At 45.4% G+C, this 25,195-nt stretch overlaps 1 protein-coding gene across 3 annotated transcripts in view; it reads left to right on the plus strand.

The window, feature by feature from the left end:
- Nucleotides 1-1,797: 1,797 nt before the first annotated feature.
- The window catches only part of LOC110073274 (tyrosine-protein phosphatase non-receptor type 11), a 37,511-nt gene continuing 14,113 nt past the window's right edge, over nt 1,798-25,195 (plus strand). Inside the window, exons 1-2 of one of the 3 annotated variants that reach the window (XM_078379248.1) lie at nt 1,801-2,088; nt 19,530-19,652. In XM_078379248.1, coding sequence (XP_078235374.1) covers nt 1,832-2,088; nt 19,530-19,652 — 380 coding nt within the window. In that variant the 5' untranslated portion in view covers nt 1,801-1,831. Of the gene's footprint in view, nt 2,089-19,529; nt 19,653-25,195 lie in introns of all 3 variants that reach the window. The other 2 variants (XM_072977603.2, XM_078379249.1) reach the window with 2 other exon arrangements.

Below are 25,195 nucleotides of genomic sequence, written 5' to 3' on the forward strand. Positions count from 1 at the left end.
TTCTCTTGATATATGGGATTTCTACTCCCAGGTGCCCAAGCCATCGTGGTCAAAGATTTAAGGAGATGAAATCCAGGGTCAAAGATTGTGAAAACCCACGGGTGTAGACAAACTGAACTAGATGGCTCAAGGTCTGACTCTGTACAAGACAGATTACTATATATTTTGTTCTACCGTAGCCCTTAATCCTGTCTATCAGACCAACTTAGACCTGTAGGTAAAAAATAATGGTGTTTGTTTGATTGTAGGTTGTAATGAAACGGGAAGCAGTTAAATCTGAGAAATGGCAGGAAAGTGCGAACATTACAGCATGATAAAACAACCTTGAAGGAAATACTAGAAAGAGTATACAGCAAGTCCATCACTGAAGGTAGCGGGTTTTTGGGGGGAGGTGATGGATCTTCTCCAGGTTTCCAATGAAAATTACAGGAGCTGTCCAGGGTGCTTAACCATTTTCAAGATGAGCTTCAGCACTTTGGATGAATCAAGTAAAGTTCAGGTGAAAAGCCAGAGTGGAGTTGCTATATTCTTGCACAGCTGGAGTCCTCCACATGTGTTCACAGAGCATTCTCCCTAGCAAATGTAAATACGCCCTGCTATTTTGCCATGGCTAAAGCCAATGTTTGTGGGAGCCATTGTGGTGTGGTGGGTAGAGTGACAGATTAGGGCATTGGGGACCTGGGTTCAAATCCCCATATGGCCATGAAAACTCAATGGGGGCAGGTGTGGCAATGGCAAAAAAACCTCTTCAACAGGGTTTTCAAGTCAGATGTGAGTTGACAGTGCAGAACACAACACAAAGCAAAAGGGTGTAGCTCCTTTACATAGCGCAAAAGGTGGTGGGTTCAAGTCCTGCCATTTCCAGTTAAGCAGATTTGAGGTAACAAAGGTATAAGAGCCCCTGAATGATGCTGTGTTTGGGCTGTCGTGTACCAATCACCAACCTAGACAAAAGCACCTTTATAACTTGAATGAGGTTCACATGTTTTGAAAAGACATGGTGTAATTTTATTTGCTTGTTGCCCAAGGGTGCAGCACAATCCCAAGAGAACAGAGAATGAAATAATTTTAAAAGCAAAAAGTTAAAAAACAAACAAACACTGAGCAAAATGCAGCTATCCTGGCCAAAGCGCAGCAGACCCAACAAGGACTTCCTCAAGAGTTAATGCAACAAATCTCATTCATTTAATGGGTCTACTTGAGTTGGGATAGCTGGATTTAGTCCTGCAAATTAAAAGTGAGCAATGATGATGATGATGATGATGATGATGATGATGATGATGATGATGATGATGATTTTCAAGACCAGGGTAATTTTGCCAATGCCATATCAAAGAAAGCGACCATACAGCTAATGAAACCTGGTCATTGCACAAAACCTCCACTCAAATGTATTAAAAATACATACTCAAACACTCCAAGGACTGGGGGGGGGGGGGGTTATGTAGCCTTGAATTACAACTCCCACCATCCATCACCGAGGCTGATGTGCGTCGCCGACCTGATCTAGTTTGATGAAGAGTCCTGGCGCGCTCAAAATCTTGCACATTTTTGGATCCCTGGAGAAGCCGGCGATGGATTGCCCTAATATGGATGTTGTCTCTCCGGAGAGGGATGTCCCTTTAAATGCGGCTCCTGCGGTTGCTGGGAGGTGCCTGTTGCTAGGGAGAGATGATTGGCGGAGAGGGGATTCCCTTCGCCCTGCGTCACCGCCCAGGGAGGGTTTTCCCCTTGGCTGACACGTGGGTTTCCAGAGCCCAGCTGGGCTGGAAAGGCGTGTCTGCGCGGGGGTTTGCGTCCCCGGCCAATGGGGGTCTGGGGCGTCGTGTGAATGGAGGCGGGTGGCCATCCCCATCTAGGGCAGCGGAGGGGGAGTGGCTTGGGAGTGCGTGTGTGTGTGTGTGTTTCGGTGGTTAAGCCTAGGGCAGCCACTCCCTTTGGCTGCTTCGGAGTTGGGCTGCTCCGGCCGAGCGAGCAGTGCCGGGCTGCGCATCTGCGGAAAGGAAGCGACGCGCCGCTGCTGGAGTTGAGCGGAAAGCCGCTTTTCAGCTCTCCGCTCCGGAGTGGCGCTGCGATGACTTCGCGCAGGTAAGAGCCGCCTTTGAGGGTCCATACCTTCAGATCTGTGGATGGATATGAAAGCGTGATGCTAGGAGGGAAAATCGGTAGTGATTTTCTATTAACAGCAGCAGCGAAATTCACCAACAGTTTCCTCCCCCTTAATCCCACCTCTTTTAGCCGCTCGAATTTGCAGAGAGATTGCTCCTGATGCTGGAAGCTCCACCTGGAATGTTAACAGGTGCTCAGAGTTGAGAAAAACTTTTCCGGCATTCTGGAAGTTGTCAAAAAAATATCCCCCAGCCACCCCAAAAGTAACATTTCCAAGTTCTGCTTTTCATGTTCTCTCGACCGCAGCCCAACTTTTCCCGTCAGCTCCGCAGAAACTTTCTCGAGGCACTTGGGGATGGTGGTGAAGGATGATTGCGGGAGAGCCGTTTTTAATTTGCTCTACTTCGCGTTTCTAACGGTTCCATTCTTATCTGCTTCCAGCAGATTCCGGCGAAAGGAAAGAAAAAAAAACCCCAAACAAACTAGAGTACCGGTGACTTTAAAAACAAACTAAAAAGGAGAACCCTTATAAATCGAACAGCAAGGCAGTGTAAAATTCGGATTGTCAGCTTTTGAACTTTACCGTGATAGGCAATTCCCGTTAACTCTGTAGTCTGGGAGGGGGAAAAAATCTAGTTAATTTATTTTAGCTGCCCCAATCCATTGCTCAAGAGAACTGGGGGTCATGAAGTCATCTTATTGTATCATATGGTGGGAAGAAAACTTTCTGTCCCAATCTGGGTCTTTTCTCAGTTGTCCCAGTTTTAAGCTATTTTTGAAAGAACTTTCACATCCTCTCTTTCCTGCATTGCAAACTTTAAAGCCTTGAAATTCTGCAGGGGAGGATCCCCCTTTCTTTTGTGGCAGTGTTATCTTCTTGGTCCTGCCGTACATTAGTATTTTCTTTTAACATTTCCTTCCTTTCCTGCTCCATAACGCAGATAGTTTGGGATGCCCCCCCTTTTTTTCCTGTACTAGCTTTTTAGTTGCCTCAGGGTTTAAACTTAGAACTTTGAGAACTGCTCCCTTCCAGACAAGTTTGTGCTTCTGAGCATGTGCTGAGTGCAAAGCTCTTGCTTTTCTGTGGTCTGTGCGTTGAGTGCAGAACCATTTAAATGTCTGTAGGTCAATAGATAAGAATCCCCTGAGCATACGTGAAATTTATTTCTTTAGAACTGGCTAGAGAATCATGTCTAGAAAGGAAAAACGTTTTTCTCCTGTGAAAGCTTCTTCAAAAGAAACCAGCCGTCACTTCTTTGCAGTTTAACAACTCTGATTGCATGTTTATGGTTAAAGACATCCAGAACAGCTTGTAGGGGAACATTTCTCCCTGTCTGACGTCACCCGATTTGACCTTGTGTTCTTTCGGCCCAAAAGGATCTTGTCTCTTCTAAAAAAAAAAATTTCAAAATAAAAAAACCAACCAAGCAACAAAAATCCTATCTGACAACTCGGCAGTTCTGCTGACTTCATTGTTGAATGGCTCACGCCAGCCCTAGCCAGCTTGGATGAGGTGGTGAAGGATGATTGGACTGGCTTTTCTCAAGTGGGGAGTTTGGGGATTGTAGTTTCCCAACCCAGAATGCTTTGTTTGTCTCAATTATACATCAGTGGACAATATTCCATGGATGACCCTGCCTGTTTGCCATGAGTGAGGTGTACAGCTTAGTATCAGACCTAAAAACAGCAAGACTGGGGTCTGTGTCTGCTCTGTGACTTGGGGCTTAATCTACCTTTCAAGACTGTTGTCAGGAGATCTGTGACAGGTATGTGCTCAGCCTTTGGAGAACAGGCATATGTTTAAAAACGGCATCTTGCCTCACTCCCGGGAGTGTCTTCTTTTGATGATCTGTTTTAAAATGGGCTGTCCAGATTTTACATCTTCTGACTTGCAACTTGTCTTGGAAATATAGATCTATATCTGTATTTGAAAGGCAGATTTAAAAAAAAAATAGAATGGCAATCGTAATCATAATTATGAACATGATCTTAAAACTGCATGCCTTTCCAGCTTCACAGCAAGATCAGGAGAAGGGATATGATGACAGAAGGAAACGGGGGAAACTCAATATTTGGAAAAGTTGTCTGTTTGCATCACCGCTCCTCAGTCTGGTGTGGACACTGAGCACTGTAGCCCAGAAAGTAACTTTTCAATCTCTGACCGATATTCAGGCATGTGAAACATACATCACTACAAATGCTGGGGAATTACAACTCCCATTTTGTCCCACTATGGGCTATGCTGGCTGAGGCTGATGGGAGTTGTAGTTCAGCAAAGCCTGGAGGTCCACCCCTTTCTGCAGCACCTCTTGCACAGACAGGCTCTGTGGGGTGCTTTGTAGTTTAGTTTGCATTGGGTAACAGATTGAAATATAGGTGAGCAGGGGCACCGGGGGGGGGTGCATGCTGAAGGTTGCCCGGCAAATGTGAGTTTTTAGAAGGGAGCCAAATTAACTCACAGAAATAAGATCAGCTCTCTGAAGCTGGTTGGATGGCAGCTCCCAAAATCAATGACCATCCTGGCTGGCGCTTGGGGGAAGTGAGGCCCCCAAATAGCTGGAGAGAACATAAAGCTTCTCTTCTGGCCTTATAATTTCAACACAGGAGATAGTAAACCCCCAAAGTACCTCTCTCCATTGAGATAATAACAACCCTAATAGTAATAATAACAAATGAAAGAATTTCATGCCCTGTAATAACTCCTCAGGTTCGCAACCTGAGGTGGTTATGTCACCCTCCCTGGCCTTTTGCTGTGGTATTCTTTCTACTGATGTTTATGTACATGCATGCTATGGGTAATCAAGCAAAACTTTCTAATTCTTACGGTGGTTTTAGTCAGGTAGACGATTTGCTCTTGTGAAAGTACCAGGTTCTACACTGATTTTACTTGTATTTTTTTTTCTGCCCTCCATATGAGGTGTCTAGCCTTGATTAGTTCAGTGCCCCTTTCCCCGTCTTCCCATGGATTTTCACCCCTCTTTCGAGCATGGTTTATGTTTAGTCCCAGTTTGTTCCAGGAGGCCAAGTTTAGCCCTGTGGTGCTCCTGATGAAAGTTCATGGCTGCGCTTGGAGGCTCCCGGTCTGAAGCTTCCACTTAGGGTTTCAGTGACAGGCGTACACGACAGCCCTGCTAGAGAAGCTCCAGGAGGTAAATGGATCCCTTAAATATTTTTAAAGAATTTCTAAGATTTCCTGAAAGGCAGCTGTTTTCACAGAAATGTCTTTTTAAAGGAGATTTTGCACCCAAGTAAACCCTGCATTGCTTACAAGCAAGAAAGGAAACTTGGTTGCCGTCTAAAACAGTCCTGCGTCGGGCACATTCTGTCCTTCTGGATGTGAGTCATGCGCTCAACCTGTGGCAAAAAGCATCTTTTGATGCTTTGTTTGCCTTGGCCATTTCCTCTTTTATTTTTTCAGAAAGAGCTGACTTGATGGAAAAGAAACGGCCGATGAGTTTCCATTGCAGGTGAAGATGCCACATAACAGTAGTGGAAACATTGGGTGGTTCTGGCTTAGAAAGAGCAACCAGTTCTGGTGGTTGGCACTTCTGCTTTTAAGCAAATCAGCACGAACGCTCCCGACTCATCAGTAGCCAGATCAGAACTCGGAAAGTCACTTTTTTGGTTTTAAGCATTAAGTATTGAGTCCTCTAAAGCTGGTGGGGTGGGGTGGGGTCTAGATCCAATCAAGTCTAAACTACCTTTAGAGGCAAACATGTGGAGGCTGAGGCTGTTTTTCTTTGGGCACCTCATAAGAAAGGAGGATTCTCTGAAAAAGACAATAATGTTGGGAAAGGTGGAAAGCAGCAGGAAAAGAGGAAGACCCCCAATACGAGATGGACCGACTCCCTAAAGGAAGCCATGGGGTGTAGTTTGCAAGAGCTGAGCAGGGCTCTTGAGGAGAGGACATGTTGGAGATCACTCATTCATGCATCACCATAGGTTGAGGGTAATTTGACAGCACATGGCAACAACTAACAGCGTTATACAAAAGCAGCCTGGAATCTTGTAGCGCCTGAAAAGCCCAGCCAATGTTACTTGGAGCAAAATCCACCTGCCCAAAATGACTGCCCTCCCCTCAAGGCAAACTGTGCAAGGTTTTTCTTTCCGATGTCCTTCGTAAAATCAGGCAGGCCCACTTTGCGTGCTGTGCGCTGGGCATGTTAACTTTGAAACATGACGTTGTCGTTTCCTGTCTCTTGGAAGGAAAGAGGGCCTTAGCTGGGCGTGGGATTCTGGGAGGTGTAACTCAACCAACCAACCCGTTTCTGTTCTCATCTCTGTTCAAAAGTAACTTAAATATTTATAATACTTTAAAAAAAAAAAACCACATCTGAATTCTGCAATCTTTACTGTCATCCCAAACTCACTTGCCTATCCCACTCTGGCCTTAATATCTCAACATCCACCCCAGAGCATGACGCACATCCCTTCCATCGTCTAGGGAGGCCAGTTTTCTTCCACCTGTAACTGTAAAGAAACTATAAGTGCAGGTTTAGGGCTTTGGGTTCCATTGCCCAAAATTCTGCAGGCGGCGTGCTTGGCTTTTCTCTCTGTCCTGATTGTATCTTTACAACAAGCTGACAAGGTAGGACAGGCTGAGAGAGAGAGCGGGTGAACACTAACAAAACCACCCAGGGGGTTTTGTGGCTCTTTGGGGACCCTCAAAAGTGACAAGCCTTCATAATTAAATAGGACCCATTAAGGAAAGTAGCTTGCTGCACAGCTCAGTGGTTGAGGTCTCTGGCTGCAGAGCCAGAGGTTAAGAGTTCGATTCCTCCACTGTGTGCCTCCTGGAAATAGAGCCAGCCTGGGTGGCCTTCGGCCAGCTGCACCGTCCCAGGGTGCCCCCTGGAGGAAGGGGATGGTAAGCCACTTTGAGTATTCACTACCTGGAAAACCCAGGGTCACCATGAATCAGAATTGGCTTGAAATAATAATAATAATAATAATAATAATAATAATAATAATAATAATAATAATAATAATAATAATAATAATAATAATAATAATAATAATAATAAAATCATAAATCATCATCATCAAAGTAGAGCTGTCCCATGATGCATTCTGCTTTACTTCTTCTATTGGCATTGGTATCTTTATGCTGTTTTGTATATACTGTACAATTGAAATATGTTGCAGTGTAGTTGATGTTTCTAATTTCTTCCCCTCCTGTTCCTTTTGAGTGAAATTTTATTGTAGTTTTAGGAGGGATGTGGGTGTGTCTGAATTAATGGTTGCTAGAGGCTGTGTGGAGTGTGGAGCCTGCCAGTCTGTTGGCATCTAAGGTGCTTCATAAGGGGGACAACCGGATTCAAAACTGGGGAAAATTGATGGGTTTGGTCACAGCATTTCAGTGGAACACCTTTATGCAGACACAGTCTACCACTGCATATCAGTTGATGAGGAGTACAGGAGAGGGAAGGGCTCTTGGTAGGTGGACTTCCTGGAGGGATCTCCTCAGACTATCATGGTCAAGGATAAGCAAAGCTACTGTATAGGAGGGGGGGAATACAGCACTGCCAGCATGAGTATGTTTAGGGGAGCCTTTGTCCCCCCCCCCCCCAAGCCACTTTGCCAGACTCTGGAGAGAGAGGGATGCTGGCCTAGATGGACCCGATCCCTCAAACCTGCTCCTTTTCTCATCCAGCCTCATAGTCTTCCTCCTCTACTGGCTCACACGTACGCCCCATGCCTGGAATCTCACATGCTCCGGACATTCCCTGGCTTTGCTTCAAGGTCTGGTGGTGAGTCGGTGAGGGAGAGAAAAAAGACACACACACACACACACACACACACACACACACACACACAGAGAGAGAGAGAGAGAGAGAGAGAGAGAGAGAGAGAGAGAGAGAGAGAGAGAGAGAGAGAGAGAGAGAGAGGGGAGTTTTGCTCTGTCACCCCGACTGGCTCACTGGAGAAGTCAGGCTAAGAATAACCCCGTCTGGCTCCCTCGAAGCCTGCTCGGAGGAGATTAAGAGCCCTGTATCGTGACCCAGCAACGGAGGCATCTGTAGGTCCGTGCCCTGGCCTCCTCGGTTACTAGATCTTGGGAGCTAGGCGTGCTGGTGTTCCTAGAAAGGGGAGCCAGCTTCCCCCCCCCCCCCGGCTGCCTCCCCACATGATTCAGCATTTTCGCCCCCTTCCGAAGTAGTTCGGCTCAGAAAGTTACTTTTTAAATGCCTGCAGGGCCGGTGTTGGCAGACGGCTGGGTGTTCAGAGAGAGACTCACCTTTGTGAGCAGCAACTGGTTTTGTTCTTCTTACGCACAGCCTTCCACCTCACCTTCCCTTAAGCTACTTTAAACGGGACCAGCCTCTGACTCGGATGTCTGGGATGCGCCTTTCCCTGGGAGGAGTCCCCTGTGCAGGTGAAGGCACCCCCCCCCATGCGCTGGATTGTGCAGCACCTGGAAAGGGAGCAGAGAACTCACTGACCCCGGGGGAGCACAGCCCTGCAAAATGTTTCAAAACCCAGGCAAAAACAAAAGAGGTACAAGCATGCGAGTCAGGCAGTTGCCAGCCAGTGGCTCACGATATTTCAATCTTTGGGGGACTATAAAGCTGCTTTGCAGAACTTAGAAAGTTACTCCTTACTATGATCTTTTAATTGTATTCATTAAAGTTCCAGACCCCAACCCCCATGATCAGTAACTGTTATAGTTTTCTTTTTAAAAACTTTTTTGATTTTTTTAATTACTTTTTTTCTTTTTTAAAAGTAAATCATTACTTTAGAGTTTTCTACTTTTAAAAATCTGAAATCGACAAAAGCCAGTTTGTGAACTGTGTGATGTTCACCTGGTGAGCGTGTCTACAGCCCGGAAATTACACGCTGCAAATGGAGGGAAGTGATTGTATACAGAACTACAGTCTCAATGTGTCTAGTTACACACATTCTTACCGGAGGAAAAGGAACTGTTGTGAGTAGCTTGTTATGTGAGTGGGTGGGTCAGTGTGTTTTGATAGGGGAAAAGGCTAGGAATAGAATGTTAAGGAAGTCTCGATGACTTCTAGGAAATGAGAGCAAGCTTAGCTCCCTTCAGGTGATGTTTTGTAGTTGCCAAGACAAAATAAGCAAATGGCATTCGGTTGGATAACTAAAAGTGGGAGAGGGAAACAATACCATGCGGGGGACAGAAGTCTGTCTTTCTGTAGGCAATTCATTTAACAGAAGCAGGGTTTTCAAGATGGCAAGCTGAGAAGTCCGAGGCTTAGTAAGGGCAGCTGGCCTGGCAGAGTAACAGCTTATTACTGTTGGTCCCTTGCGTACAGTCTAAGACTGAACCGCACATTGGGCTGCTAGAGACTGGTGTAGGGGGTGGAGGAAAGTGTCTCTTGCAAGATAGCAACAGGGGTGTCTCTTCTTTCTTCTTCTTCTTGACCAAGAGCTTCAGGCAGCACCAGCAGTCTACCTGAACATTGGGAACCCATGGATTTGTCGGCTGGGCTTATGGTTCCACTCAAAGCTTGGAAAAGCTGCATTTTGGGTGACGAACCCCAGAATTTCTCAAGCACCATGGCCAGTAACTTACTCCAAACCCCGTTCTGCTCTCTGCTTCCCTTTGGCTGGGTGAGCAAGTTCTAAACACACAACCAGCGTTTGGCTCCAAAGCTAAAACTTTGCTTGAGCGGCTCCTATGTCCAGGAAACAGGCCTGCGATGGTTGTTTAATCAGGCAGCCCTGCTTGTCCGCTCCGTCAGCTTCCTGCCTCCATTCTGAAGGCTAGATCGGAACCTCGGTTCCTTAAAACAGGACTAGATGTCAGGAAATAAAGCGTTTCCAGGATGCAGGGTTTGGGGTATTTTTTTAAAACCCTTTTCGTGCAAGCAACAGCAGCCACGGCTTTCAGAGGCCTCTTGCAGCATGTGTTTTGCCAGGCGTAACATGGGGGGGGGGGGAAGCGGTGAGCCTAGGCTCCTACTGATGCCACAAAATGAAAAGCTTATTTATTTACAGGATAGATTCAAGAGCTTTTCTTCAGAACAAACATCTAAGGGATGCCCAGCAAACCATTAAAGGTGAATTGTGTCTAGAAAGGTTTTCGTAGGAAACAAATCTTGCAGCGAGGAGGCAGCCAGCTCAAAGTGGACTGAAGGAGTTGAGGGTGTGTTATTACAGCATTATTAGCGTACATGATGTCTTAGACACCTGCCAAGTCTACAGAGCCTTGTAGAAGACAATAAATCTTAGGAGCTAGAGAGAGACAGGGTTCGGGGCAGGCAAGGTAACCGAGTTGAAAACCTTGCTTCACAGATTGGAAGGACAAATGAATTAAATATCTACAGCTCCCTTGCTTGAATAGTGAGTGAACACTTGTGTGAATCCCATTGATTCGGTGGATTTGTTTACACTGGAGATGCCCCACTGAATTCTAGCCCTTTTGTGTGATCTCCAGGGTGATCCTTAAATCTGTATGACCAGTCATACTGCAGCAAATAGCTATCGCGTGAAACGCCAGCCGATGACACCCTTTCCCCAGGATACTCCCATTCTGCTGCTGCTTCTGTTCTGTCTTTTTCACACCCCTCTTACTTACATACCAAGCATCCGTGGCCATTGAGTGTGTTCACTTCTCATTGAGCTGTCCATTTCCCGCTCTTAAAATATATTTGTGCTTTCCCTCTGAGGCCGCTGATCACCTTGCTCTTCTAGGTGGCTCTCCTCCATGGCCATCATTTTCCCACAATGCCCCTGAGGTCAGTCCATAGCATTATGGGGGATTAAGCTTGCAGGCCTCTTAGATATCCAAATTTTGCTGGGATTTGGAAGTCCAGCACATTCTGGGACTTGCGGTGCAAACAATTTACTTTCCCAAATTGTAAACTTAGATTTTGCCCAGATTCCTTCCTAATCCACTTCTTCTGTAGTGGGTTTACTTTGTTACTTTTGGTGAATGAGGAATGTAATGAGTAGTTATAAAGTAGCCCCCATAAGTAAACCAACAAATTCCTTTTAAAATGTAACTGAGCTCTGATTTGAAGGAGGCTGTGAGTGATCTAGAGACGGAAGGATGAGTTTAGTGTCAGATTATATTAAATTGGATCACTCCTGTGTGTTCTTCAAAGCTGCCCAGAAGTTTGGGATATTGTTACATCAAATAAACAAATCCTACTCAAACAAAATACGTCTTTGGATTATTTCCCAGAATTGCATGTCATCGAAAGAACCGTTGCAAGGAGGCCAAAGATAGTCTTTTAAAATTGCCCAGAAGCCCTGCTGGTGGCTTTCTCTAGTCGACTACCCTTGATGGTCTTCTGATCCACATCTCTCCCCACCTCGGTGGAGGATGATGGGGAATGGTTGTGGTGGCTTGAATCTGCTAGAAAACAGTGGGCTGATTTCTCCAGACTGTAGAAGAAGTCTTGGCTGGGTTTCCGGCAACGTTGCTGGCAGGAGATCCTGGCCTGAGCAGAAGATCGTTGGGGACAACCTGCTAATCCCTCTACATGCTTGAAGCAAGAAGGCCTGCTCTTAAATAAACCCAGCATCGTGAGGGCTAAATATAAAGGAGACACCCTTTCCTTACCCACCACGCACCTTCCCCTCGCTTCTGTCCCTCAGCAGCCACGATAAACAGAGGCTAAACAAGGAAAGGTGCTGGACGCTGGGAACAAGCCGCCTTGCCCAGATGCATAATCAAAAGTTCATGTGCAACAGAAATGCCAAGCCTGTCATCCTGCCTCCTTTCTATGCTGCAACAAAGCTGGACAGTGATGAACGGAAGGGAACCACCACCACCCCCGGCAAAACTATATTGTATGCTTTTTTAAAAAAATGTTTTTGTTCTTGTGTACCGCTAAGTTGTTTCCCATTTAGGGCGATCCTATGAATTAGTTAGTGGATCAAAAATCCACTCTTGAGTTTAGACGCATCTTCAAAAAGACTACAACAATCTCCTTATTATTGTTGTTGTTATTTGGTTCAGCGAGTTCAATTATCCTGCTAAAATCTTCCCTGCAGAGTTTTCAACAAGCCTGCCCCTACCATTAGGCAAAGTGAAGTAACTGCTTCAGATGGTATATTCTAGGGGGTGAGCATGAATGGCAGCCCCTGTCCCCCCAATAATTCCTCCTGTTCTGTTCGCCAAGAGAAGCAAACAGATAGGGATTTTATTGGGAACAGCCAGAAGGCTGACTCCCCCCCCCACTCCCCATGCCCGTATCTGCTGCCTGAGGCCATCACTACTACTACTACTACTACTACTACTACTACTGCTGCTGCTGCTGCTGCTGCTGCTGCTGCTACTACTACTACTACTACTACTACTACTACTACTACTACTACTACTACTTTTGACAGTAGGGCCGGCCCTGTCAGAATGTTTATGGATGTTCCACCATGTTCTGAATGAAGAACAAGTAGGACGTTAAGTAGTGTTTGTGAAGGGAAGGCTTTACTTATGAGGTGTGATGCAGGGGTTGGAGCTCTGAAACAGGGCACGCCACAACGGTGTTGAAATCTCTTGCTGGGGCCCAGCCAAGATCACCTGGCACATAGGTGGCTGGGTTTTTTTATGTGCCCTGCCACGTGTGTGGCCATGGGCAAACGACCCGGGGATCCCAGAGCACCACCAGGAGGAGGGCCTGGGAAGACACTTCTGAGGACTGGAAATTGACCCTAAGTGGAAACTGAATGGGCAGAACAAACTTTTAATTGTTATAGCCTCCGTCTTAGGCCTGTGGTGTAAAATGGGTCGTAGGGGGACGGATAGGACTCTCTGAGGTCTGTGGGAAACCTCGGGTGAGGTCCGTGCTGGATAATGAGGTGTCTTGTCCTTCAAAGATTGTGGAGGGGTTTCCGGTTCTTTCCATTTGGATTCTCCCAGGCAACTCTGATGTCACAACTCCATGGGTTCTGATTCCAGTGGGCTGCATCTACGCTGGACATCAAAAGCGATCCTGACTTCATGCCTCCCGGGCCCTTTTTTGAACCTCTGGAGTTTTGGGCAGGGAAGCGACAGGGCAAGGGAACCCGAGCCACATTTGATCACTTCGGCTCTTCTCCAAAGAGGGGGAAAGACTCACAAACTTAGGTGGCTGCAGATACTGAGTAGAAGTACTGGACTTTCTCCTGAGGGAGATGAACCTGATCCTGAGCAGAGACTGTTTGGCTGCTGGCTTGTTTTCTTGTCATCTGCTTCCCCCTCTTCCCTGGATCACAAATCAAGACCGAGTCCTTTCTTATTTCCATCTCGCTTCATTTTAAAAAATGAGGTAGGAAACACCCTGTGAGCTTAAGCATCTCATGGGAAACCACCTTTGAAACCGACCTTTCTGTATAGTGCAGAACTGGAAATTTTAAGGAGGCCAGAACATGGAAAGCTATTTTTGTAAAAAAAAAAAAAAAAAAAAAAGTAACAAGTTACAGTCCTATGGCCCATTGGCAATGAGTCATGGTTACCATTCTCTACAAGTAACCCTTTTCTTTGACATTCAAAAGGAACTAAGTTACTTTAAAAGAAAGGATCAGCACATACTGTTTAGGGCCAAAAACATCCTAAACATCACCCCCATACTAAAAATATGATAGTACCTTCTTTTCCTGCATGTATGTTACCATAAGAGCTACAAATCTGTCTACAATTAGACAATAAGCTTGGACAACTCCATTTATTTTCAGTGGTTGGTGGATTTTGGGATGTGTAATCCAGGAAATCCCCCCCCCCCCCCCGGTTTTACTGCTATAACAAAGAAAATATCCTGGAAGTCAATAGACACGCAGACAAACCAAGCTTTAAACATGCACATCTGGTTGTTCACAAACACTAGCGAATATTTAATAGTGGTTCTAAATTTAGCCACCAGGAAAAGGAGCTTCCAGTGACAGATTGATGTGCCCGTGGCCCATTCTGCATCCCGGAATGATGGAGGCACTTTTCCTTCCAGCCAAAAACCAGACAGTCCCCAGATCAGAGGAATCCATCCTGTTTCCTGGCATAGAAATGAGCAAACGGGGCCTGAAGTTGTCACCTTGGGAGCCAGGGATGTATCCATTTGAGATTAAGCGATGCAAAGGGTTGCAGGGAGGCCAGATACAGAGGGAGCTTCGGGCTGAAGAAGCCGGCCTTATCCTGGTCCAGCTAATTTGGCTTTCGAGCGTGGTTGTGGCTTCTTCTAAGGATGCAGGACCTCTGCCCCAGAGGCCAAATTTCGCTCTACAGAGGTTTGCCTCCAGCACACAAGCTGCTTCTGCTTTTATCTCTAATCATTGATTGAAGATAAGAGGCACGATTTTAAAAAATGAAGAGAAGCACTTTCCCTGGAACCAATCTCTCCTTGTCAGCTCAAGAAGCGGTGGTATTGGCATTTACCCCTCAGTAGACAGGCATAGATCTGAGCTGTACACAATTCGGGAATCTTTACAAATTTGGCAAGAAAGATTTATGGACGTGTCTGCTTTGTTTTGGTTCTGCCCTGTGCTCTTAGCTCCACTCATTACCTGGTTGCACCCTTGAAGTCCTCCCAGAATGGGAACTTAGTCCTCAGCCTGAAAATAGGACCCCTAAACACCCCCCTGCCCAATTTTCTTTGACTACAAGAAGTGTTCAAGGGGTTCAAGTACTGCTGGATAGCTCCGTGGTTTAGTCTCTTGCCTGTGGAACCAGAGGTCGGGAGTTTGAATCCCCCACTGGACCTCTTTGACAGGGGCTGGACTCAATGATCCAGGCTCCCTTCAAGCTGTTTCGTTCTAAGCAAAGAAAGTTCCTTCTCTTGATTGATTGATTGATTGACTTATTTACTTATTTACTTACTTATTTACTTACTTATTTATTTACTTATTTATTTACTTATTTACTTATACTCTGGGTGGCATATTACATCTTTACTGCTACTTCTAAACTCATCAAGACTCTTTGAAGGTTTGATTGAATGGGGAACCTATGAAGAATATGGGTTCCCACTAAACTCCAATCCTCCCCCCCCCTTTAGCTACGATCAATTTTAAGTCTTTAAATAGATAGAGGAAGTGAATTGGATGTGTCCATTTTATCCCCCCCCCCTCCTTTTCCTCTGCTGACAATGTTGTTGTTGTTCCGGTTTGGAATGAAAAGAGCCGCTAGTTTGAAAGAGCCCATCCTTGCTATATTTGTTTGGCCACAGGTGGTCGTTTGCAGCCAAGAGGGTCTGAAGCGGTTTCAAACAAGCCCAGGGTTCACCAAAAATATATATGGAGAAGCAGTGATGGGTTGGGTTGCCTGCATGGAAGACCCGGGTCCATGTTTGGTCTTGCTGTTTGTGTGCCTTAAGGAGAAAGGTCTGGCCTTTCCTTTTTTTTCCAGGGATGTTGGCAAGAGTTTGGGTCAGAGTCCCAAGTCCGAATCTTTGGTACCAAGTCCTGCTAAGTCCCTATTAAGAACAAGCTTTTTCCCCCCACGTGGTGAGTTGAGACCAAGTCATGGTAAAAAAAAAAAAGTTAAGTTGAGCCAGAGTTATGTCACCAATCCAACTTCTGCTTGACTTGACAGTGAATTAAGCGGTTTGAGTCTCCCCTCGTTTGCTCTGATGTTTTTGGGTTGCTGTCTGTGCAAACAGGGAGGAGTAGGGACTGGTGCAGTCCCAGGGCACTTCTATACAGGATGCCACATCTCTCTCTGAAGCCTGGATAGTCACCATCTCTGCTTCTACGTATATGACCAACAGAGCACGATCGAGGCCACGTTGTTTTTTGACTCTTAATGGCCCACCTCGGAGGTGGATGTTTTGCAGATGGGGAATAGTTTGGCTCTGTCCCTTTACGGGGAAACAGGGTCTGCCTTTCTCGGCCAGATTACTGTGCAGATAAGACGTTGGCGGTCATAGCAACAGGTTGCCTTGTGCTGTAAATGTTTGTGGTGGACTTGTGAACACGTTTGTCAACAATCTGTTCCATCCATCTGCATGTTGATGTCTTCTGGAGTTGAAAACGGGAGGACAGGCTTCCTGTCGCTTTCCCCTTTCCATCCCGTTCACACTCACCCACCCTGATCTCAAGCTACGCAAGAATCCAAACACGCTCATTTTCTTGGAAGGCATGTCTTTTTTTTTCTTCTGGCCACATCCGTTCCGGGTTGTTTGGAAGGACCACCAAAGCTCTCTGTCTTTTTTTCTCCCGTTCCTTTTGCTAATAAATAAAAAGAGGGTGAAAGAGAATTATCCTATTGTAGCTGAATATGAGGGGGAGAAATACCTTTGAAAACCAAAGCCTTCAATTTTGATTTCTCTGTTTCCCCCAAAGGTTGTGTTAATACCCTTCTTCTTCTGTGTCTCTTCAGGATTGTTTTTAAAGGAAGCAAGACCTTATTTAATTATTTTAAATATTTCTATATACCCTAACCCTTTCTCCTGAAAAGGACCCAAGGCCACTTCCAGTAGGAAAGCCCTAAATGGGATGAAAAGCTAAGAACAATAAATGATTCCAGTATTTAAGATTGGTATGCAATGCTATACATGTGGTGGAAACAAAAAAAAAATGCAATTTGTACGTTATTTTTCCCCATAGGCATATTTTGGGACATTTCCCCCCCCCCAAATATATGCATGTTTGGATGCCTTTTAAAACAAATTTGGAATTGCCAAACTTTTATGTACCGTGTCCCACGTGCTGTTGACGAAACACGCCTTTAGCCTTGAAGGTATCTGGAAGTATCTGGCTGTCCAGCATTGTAAATAGTAAACTGGGCCAGATATAATTTTTTTTTCCTGGTTTAATCTAGCATTTTCATGCCTCTAAAGAGCTCTAAAAGTTGCTGGTGATCGGCCAGAGAGGGCTCTAGGAACAGTAGTCAGTCCATTTTGCATTCAGTCTTCACTGTGGTTGATCGGCATACCAGAACACTAATCCGCAATGAACATTAATCCAGTGTAAACATCATAAGCATCATAAAATCATACATATTTACATCCAGAAGGTCCCATGTGAAATCTTGTGCATCTCCAGGTTGGATTGGGAAAAACGCATATCCTGAAAGCAGTGGTTCCCAACCTTGGGTCTCCAGATGTTCTTGGACTACAACTCCCAGAAATCCTGGCCAGCCCAGCTGGTGGTGGAGGCTTCTGGGAGCTTTAGTCCGAGAACATCTGGAGACCCCAAGGTTGGGAATCACTGTCCTAAAGACCTCAAGGGAACATCTTAATAACTTGTTTGAAGACAGCTTCTGATGTCCTTGTTTATCAGAACAGGGAAGCGATCTTTTAAGGGAAGGGCCCAAAGCATGAAAGAAAAAGGAAGAAGTAAGGCCACCAGGCACAGTTTTGGCAGTGCAAGGAGTAATGATAATTAATTGCTTTTCAGGTACTCCCAACAAGTCACAATAGCAATGAGTTAATTTTTGAAAGTAATTTCCCAAGCATCGGGTAGGGTCATCACCTGCAGGTCATCATCAAAAGAAACATCTCTCAGGAAGAGACAAGTAAGCTCTCGATCCCAAATCCATCTTCCCCCTCTATAAATGCCACCAAAATTCATTCCCCGGCACAGAAATGTGTCAACGAACTGGCATATGGCTCTGATTTCACATAAATAGTGTTGCTTTGATTCTCCTTTCCCATCGCAAGCTGTTTCAAACTTTGGGATGCAGATTTTAAATATTTAATATATATATTTGCTGTCTGTCAAATCAGTTTGAAATTTTGCTCTCGGAAAATCTCAAACCCCAGTCTTTTCCTCCCCAGTGAGAGAACCATATAAGGAGCTCTGCATCGGGAGGCTTTTTCCTCCTCATTTTATTTTATTTTTATTTTTAAAGTAATCATTAGCTTGGTTACAGGCCAGACACTATTGAAAGCTGCTTGACATTTTGACTTCCTGGCTTGGGAGCTGATGGCATTTGAACTGGCTATTTTGGTCTGGCCCCGTTTTCCTTCCTGTCATTACACTTAGTCACACCAAACAGTAGGTCGTACTTCTCTATGCAGGGCATGCAAAGCTTAGAACATTCCTTTTTAAAAGAAAAGTTGTTTCTTCCTCTTTTTTGTCATGAGAGCAGGGTGTTCATGTTATCCTTTGCTTATTACTCAAAAGAGTAACACGTTACTAGCAATGTTAAAGTCTTGCTTGTCTCATTCTCAGGCAGGAGAATGAGGAGCCTGCATTTTTCTCTTTGCTGTATGACATTTTCTGCCAGTTTCAATGAGTGTTCTCAAATTTGTGGGAACAGATTTTTGGGCAAGTAGCACAAATAATGCAAAACGACAAAAGCCGCTGCCTTGTTTCACAATTTTTTTAAAAAAATTCAAGGCAGTAGATGGGTTGTTTCCTTCTTCTTCTTCAATCACCTAGCATTTCAATGCTTACTGTGTGTTCTTTTGTAAAAGGAATTAGATCCTAGTTTTTATACAATAGCATTTTATGGAAACCACTTAAACCTTGGTGGAAAAACCCTGCCCCCTTTTCCTGTTCTCACATTGGAAATGAGACTAACAATTTCTCATCATTGACAATCTCAGTGTCTCAAGACAGACTGTCTTGTTGAGAACAAGTCACTTTATGTGTTTTTTTAAGCCCTTATTATTATTAACTTAGATTTTGGATATTTTATTTTGTTAAAAATATAATAAAATACAAAAAAAAAAAAAAAAACCACACACCCAAGTGGCCAAATATTCTCACCCCAAAGTGATGCTCTAGAAGTAATGGGCAAAATTTTAGAGTCAATGATAACAATGTTACCAGTTGTAACAATAGTACTAGTTGTTACATTCTTTTAAATAAAAAGTAACTACGTTGGTAACAATGTATTCTCTCAAAGTAACGTCGTTACTTCCCATGCATTCCTTCCAAAATAGAATCTTGGTGTTTCTCTGGTTTGGGTTCTGATGCAGTTGATGGTTGGCTGGTTGTTGAGGGTGAAGCTGATATAGCTCTTTAAAAACCCCAATTAATGAGTTAGCGGGTTCATCAAATTATTAAACCGGGCTCTCTGGCATTTCCCTGTGTTTGTGTCTGAGTCCCATTTCTGGATAATCAAGTGCAGGACTTGGCTGGGAGTTCATTATTTCTCTCTCACTCATGCACATTTTTCTTCCTCCTCCAAATTGTGAGCCCGGTTGCACAAGCCTTGCTTCCTGCTCGGAAACAGAGCTCCCAGCAAGTACTGGGGCAGGAACAGGAAGCTTGGATGGAGCTAGGCCAAGCTCCACCACATAGCCTTCCAGTTGAGGCCTTTCTCCCAGGTGAGCCACACTGAAGCGTATGTAAGGGGTGGGTAAGTCAGGTAGAACTCCCAGAAAGGAGAATTGTGGGGGATGTAGTTCAAACAAATCTGAAAATGCCATCCCTAGTGCTTACAGCAAATCTGCAGCCAGGCTTGCCATTTGCCTTAGTTGAACAAAAGCCATTGTGCTGCCCGTGTTCCCTGGATGCCTCCATGTCCTGGCACGCTCATTAACGCTGTTGGTTTTGCCTTTCTTTCCCCCAACCTCCTCCCCTTCCTCAAGGTGGTTTCACCCAAATATCAATGGCATCGAAGCAGAGAAGCTGTTGCTTACCAGAGGCGTCCACGGGAGCTTCTTGGCACGGCCTAGCAAAAGCAACCCTGGAGACTTCACCTTATCGGTCAGGTAAGAGCTGGAAACGTAATTAGGAATCTAGGGAACCATCTGATCACATCCGCCTTCCATTTAGCCCAATTTTGTTGATCCTGACTTCCAGCAATTGGCTCCCTGGGGCTTTAGCCAGCGTTCTTTCCTAGCCCAAGCTGGAAATCCTTGTCAGACTCCCATCTAAGGACTGACCAGGTGTGATTCTGCTTCCCTTCCCAAATCAGCCGAGATCTGTGTGTTCGGCCTGGAATGGCAATCAGAAATAATGTTTAAATGAAGCACTTGAGAGTGTCATATAAAATGGTTCTGCATGAACCACATCCCAGAGAGCAGAGTGGGCCCTCATTTTACTGATAGATCTCATATTCCTTCAGTTGAGTATGGCTTTCAAACCCAAATTTGGGTGATTTCAAACCTGAGGGAAAGGCCAATGAATGTGAAAATGGCAGTGCTTCCAGATGAGGCTTTTCTGGAGTGATTGATCTCCTCCATTCACAGAATTTCATGCATGGTGGGGAGAAATATTCCCCCTTCCTTCCCCCCCCCTTCTGGTTTTTCCACCTTTCAACTTCCTTGGTGATCACCGAGATCTAGCATGCAATGGGAGAGCTTCAGCGCTCTGTATCGAAAGGCTGCTTTTGAGCTTCCGAAACCTCTGAATGTTTAGCCTGATTGCTTGGGGGGCCCTGGGGAATAAGAGCATCCATTTAACAACTGGAGCAAGATCTCTGTAAATAATTTAAAGGCCAGGGATTGACGTTCCTTGTGCGGGCTTCTCTAAGAAGCCTTTTGGGCCTTGGGCCAGCCATGGGAAAAGGCAGCTGCTGAGGACAGGAGTTCGAAAAACCTCTGAACGACCTGGCCGCTGAACGGGATAAATGAGGCACACTTTTATGGGAATGGATCCCATTTTTTTTCAGCAACGGATGTTGTATTGATTGCTTAAAGCGGGAGATGGGAGGATGAGGAACGGGAAATGTCTTCTTAGATTGTGTGTTTGCTTCTCCTGCTCAGAGTAGTGTTACTAGAAATGATCAGAACTTGGAAATAACGTGTTACCAATAACATAGCTTGCTATATATTTTTTTGCACTAATAACAATGCAACAGAGTTACATTTGGAAAGTAACACAATGGGTGGGGAAAACATTACATTCTCAGGTGCAAAGATCCCTGTTTTAGTTACCAGTAAGTTACTTTTCGAAGATGTTTCTAGCAGCATCTTTGAATGGGAATATTCCACTTTTATTAGTGAAGTCTATCAGGACATTAAAGGCTGAACACTTTTATGTGGCGTAAACGTTTGTGGGTGTATGCCATCAAGGACACCAAGCACGCCACTCATCCGATGACCGTAGGCTGCGTTCCCACGACAGCTTATGTGAATAAAGTTCAGTAGGTCTTTAAAGTACCGCAAGTTTCTTGGTTTTTGTTGTTGTTGTTGTTTTAGCAACAACCCAACATAAGCAAACAAGCACAAGGCAACCAACCCAACACAAATCCTCCCACTTGGAATAATTTCTTTTTATTCCCTTCTGTTAACAATCTTAGCTGACTGGATAGCTCGGTGGTTTAGGTGACTGGCTGCAGAGCCAGAAGCTGGGAGTTCAGCTCCTCCACTGTGCCTCCTGAGAAGAGAGCCAGCCCAGGTAGCCTTGGGCCAGCGGCACCGTCCCCAGGGATCCCCCTGTCCTCCAGAAGAAGGGAATGGAACCCCACTTCTATGTATTTTCTACCTGGAAAAGCCTGAAAAGGGTCGCCATCAGTTAAAATTGACTGGACGGCGCATGGTAATGATGATTATGATAATGATGACGAACCATCCTAATTTTTTTTCTTTAAAACAAATAACAAAAGTGCTAAAATAAAACTTTACAATTCTTGTAGGAATTGGTAGTGAATGACTGTGATGAGGTCCCTTAACAACTTGTCTTTATAAAAGGGGTGGTTGCCTTGTTTCACATAATTTTATTCGATTGTAAGGGAACGGGACCAAAAAAAATTAAAGAAGAATTATAATCCTTCAGATCCTTGGACTGCACGTTCCATAACCCTTGAAGGCTAAGCTGGTGGGGCTCTTGGCCAAAACATCAGGCCATGAGCTCTTTCAAAGCTTGCCTCTTCCTTTCACAGGAGAAATCTTGATGGTTCTCATTCCCTGTTAGAAATCTTCATGTTTGTGTGTCAGCTTTTGGCCCATACCTTTTGGCCTTTTCCCTCCTCCCATGAGATCTAGAAACTTGGTCCTGTTGAAAACAAACAAACAAAACCGACCAAGGAGGATGTCCGAAAGCTGAGAGAGCCCGGATGCTGAATTCTTGACACCCAGTCCCAGATGACACTCCATGCTTTTCTTTGCTTGGCAGAGAATCAGAATTCGGTCCGCCTTGGATGGCGTCTGAGGACATGGCCTTAATGTTCTTGCGCAGTGATGCCTAACCGACGAGGCGCATTGCCTTTTGCACAGAGAGCTTTGTCTGATTTAAATGGCAATCTCCGCCCAACACCCCCACACACATTGGGGGGGGGGCTGTATTTCCTTGTGTGGTTGTGTGTGTGTGTGTGTGTGTGTGTGTGAGAGAGAGAGAGAGAGAGAGAGAGAGAGAGAGAAAGGCTGCTTGATGTTCCGAACTGGGACACTTAGGAGTGAATTCTTTCTGCCCTGGCGATACGTGGGGGGGGGGGAGAATTGGGCTAAATGGATGTGATTGTCTGTTTTTTTTTTCATTCCCCACCCCTGATCATGAAGTGCTGGAGGGCCTTTGGTTGGGAAGGCCAGGCAAAAGGGGGTGGGGTGGGGGATGGCTTTCCTTCAACGGAAGCTTTGTAATTTGGGGTTTGGGAGGGGGGGGAAAGGATGGAGAGAAGGGAGCGGAGCGTAAAAGGAGGGCTTTGTCTCTCCCTGGCCATCTGGTTATCCGTTGCTGTCAAGAAGGGGGTGTTGGTCCCATTTGCTGGGTGGTGGGGCCTCGTCAGTTCATTTATTATTACAGAGGTGGTGGGGCCTCTGCTTAGCCTACCTCGTAGGGTTGTTTTCTTTCTCTTTTTGATCTAGGTGCTTGGATGGATTTTTAAACCAGTTGGCTCTATAGTTTCTTATTGAGGCACGTGTGTATGTCTTAAATTCGAGGTGTAATATTTTAACAGCCACCTGGTTCTTTCATCTGCCTTTTAAACTAAGCACTGTGCGGAACAAGAGAGATGAGTTATTTGAAATGTTACAATAAACCAAGGAGGTAGAGCAAAAATGAGATCAAAACTATTAACACGGTAAATTCAAATGAGCCTTTAGAAGAGTTACTTGATGCAACTGCAGGTCCTTGCTCCTCTCCAGCCACTGAAAAAGTAACTTTTCCAAGCTTGGAAACAAATGCATGCTTAACCATCAGTGGGGTTCAGTAGGCCGGCGTGCCTTGGTAGACCGAGGAAGAAAAATAATTACTTGTAACTAATTTCTTCTGGCAGTAACTAGGGCATAAACAGGCTGCATTACTATAGCAGTGGTTGCCTGTAAACTAAAGGCTGGCAGCAGCCCCGTGAGTCTAAAATGTGGGTTTTTATAAATCTCAGTCATGTGAAATGTCAGGGAATAGAAAAAGTGTATTCTGGAAGGCTTTCATGGCCAGGATCCGATGGTCCCAACCTTCTTAGGGTTGTTCTTCCTAACATTTTGCCAGAATCTGTGGCTGGCATCTTCAGAAGACAGAAGTTCTGACTCCTGTCCTCTGAAGATGCTGGCCACAGATTCTGGGAAGAAAAACCTCCAGAACATGGCCAAACAGCCCGGAAAACCCCCAACAACTGATAGAAGAAGTCTTGTGTTTTCTAGCTATAGATCCCCCAATGGGGAGAGTCATCATCGAAGACACTCTTAAAATCAGCTGGAGAGCTTTCTTGTGGCTTTGGATGTAATTAGCAGCTGCAGTTGTGTGTTTTGGAGAAAGAAGGAGTGGGTGGGTTAAACCCCACTAAGATGGCACTGGGGGGGGAAGGGAGGGTCTCCTCGCTCTATGCTGCATTAGCAGTGACAGCTGCTTTCATGTAATGATTTTATCCAGCCGGAGCGATTGAAGAGGGCCGGCGGCCTTCCCTTGATAGCTGCCGCCACAGTGCAACGTTAGGAGACCCTCCCGTGCAAACCATTTTTGGCATCCTGCGAAGGGACCCTGACTCTGCCAAAGCTTTGCCGTGTGTTCAGATGTAGTCAGGAGTCAGGCTTGGGTGCATCGCTTAGCATTTTTGCCTGGATGCTTCTCTTTTCAAGGCTTAAGTTCATTTTGGAACTGTTAGGAACTGCTAGATGGTGTAGTTGATGGTTTAAGGCATCTGGCTGCGGGGCCAGAGGTTGGGAGTTTGATTCCCCTTTCAGCCTCCTTGTCAAGGGATGGATTTGAGGATCCACAGGGACCCTTCCAGCTACCCTGTTCTAAGATCAAGATCAGTATGAGATCCAGGGCTGGCCCTGCCATTAAGGTACCAATGAGAACACGAGTCCTTCACTCTACCCTTATACCTCTGCAGGTATAGGGTTGTAAGCAGATGTATAGGATGCAACTAGAATGTGTGGAGTCAACCATATTTCGCCTTCCACTGTGCCCAGCCTTTTTATTTCCACCTCCTGAATCCAAATGCCTTGACTTCTTTGGTTTAAAAAGTTTTAATTCCGTACGTTTTGCAAAGAATGAGAAGGGTGTCCTTCCACCTCACAGACAATGGGGCTCTTTGCTCTGCCCCATAGTTACCCTAAAATAACCCAAACATGACACACACTGTTTTGGTCCTTTTTTTTGCACATTTATCTCAACCCTCTCCTATTTAATACCAATTTCCAGAACTTTCACAATCCTAGCCTAAGCGATATGTTAAGATATACTAATGTAGGTGGCTTATAAACCTGCCAATGTTTAACTTTTGTTACTGTTCTCTTTTTTTTTTTTCAAAGGATGCCACAGTGGTGAGAGGAACTGGGAGGTGCCCTTGGGGGGGGCGTGCGGGATGGGAGTAAACTGGCTGCACCCTTCTTTCCAGCACTTGGAGGGTTAACTCCATTTGGCTCTTAAGGGAGAGCGCTAAAAGCTTGCGAGCCCCTTTTGGCCGTCTTTCGGCCTGGCTAGCCTTCCTGATGGAGGAGGCTAATTGCATTTTAGAGGCACTTAGAGTCCGGCCGCCTGCTGAGTTCATCCAGACTTCAGAGGCTTGATGGATGAGTTTGAGTTCCTTCCCCTTTCCTAATTTGAATCCCCCACCCCCTCCGCTCCCGACTCCCAGCCAAAGAAGCTGACCAACCGATGTATCCAACAGCTCTCGATGTATCCACCCAGGCTTTTGCCTCCAGGAAGAGGGACTTTTTTTTCCTCCTTTTTGCAAGCAAGGGTCCACTTGGCCATTTTGAAAGGTGCCAATTCTTAGCTCTGCCCACTCCTCTTCATTGACAAGTTCACATTTCTATTCTGCCCATCCCTCTTGAGCCCAAGGTGACATACCCGGGGGGGGGCTGTTCTCTCGCCCAGCACCCCAAGTCCAACTGTGCAACAGTCCTGCGTGGGTCAAGCAGAAGGGGGA

Source organism: Pogona vitticeps, chromosome 7 (assembly GCF_051106095.1).
Source record: "Pogona vitticeps strain Pit_001003342236 chromosome 7, PviZW2.1, whole genome shotgun sequence".
Classification (NCBI taxonomy): Eukaryota; Metazoa; Chordata; class Lepidosauria; order Squamata; family Agamidae; genus Pogona; species Pogona vitticeps.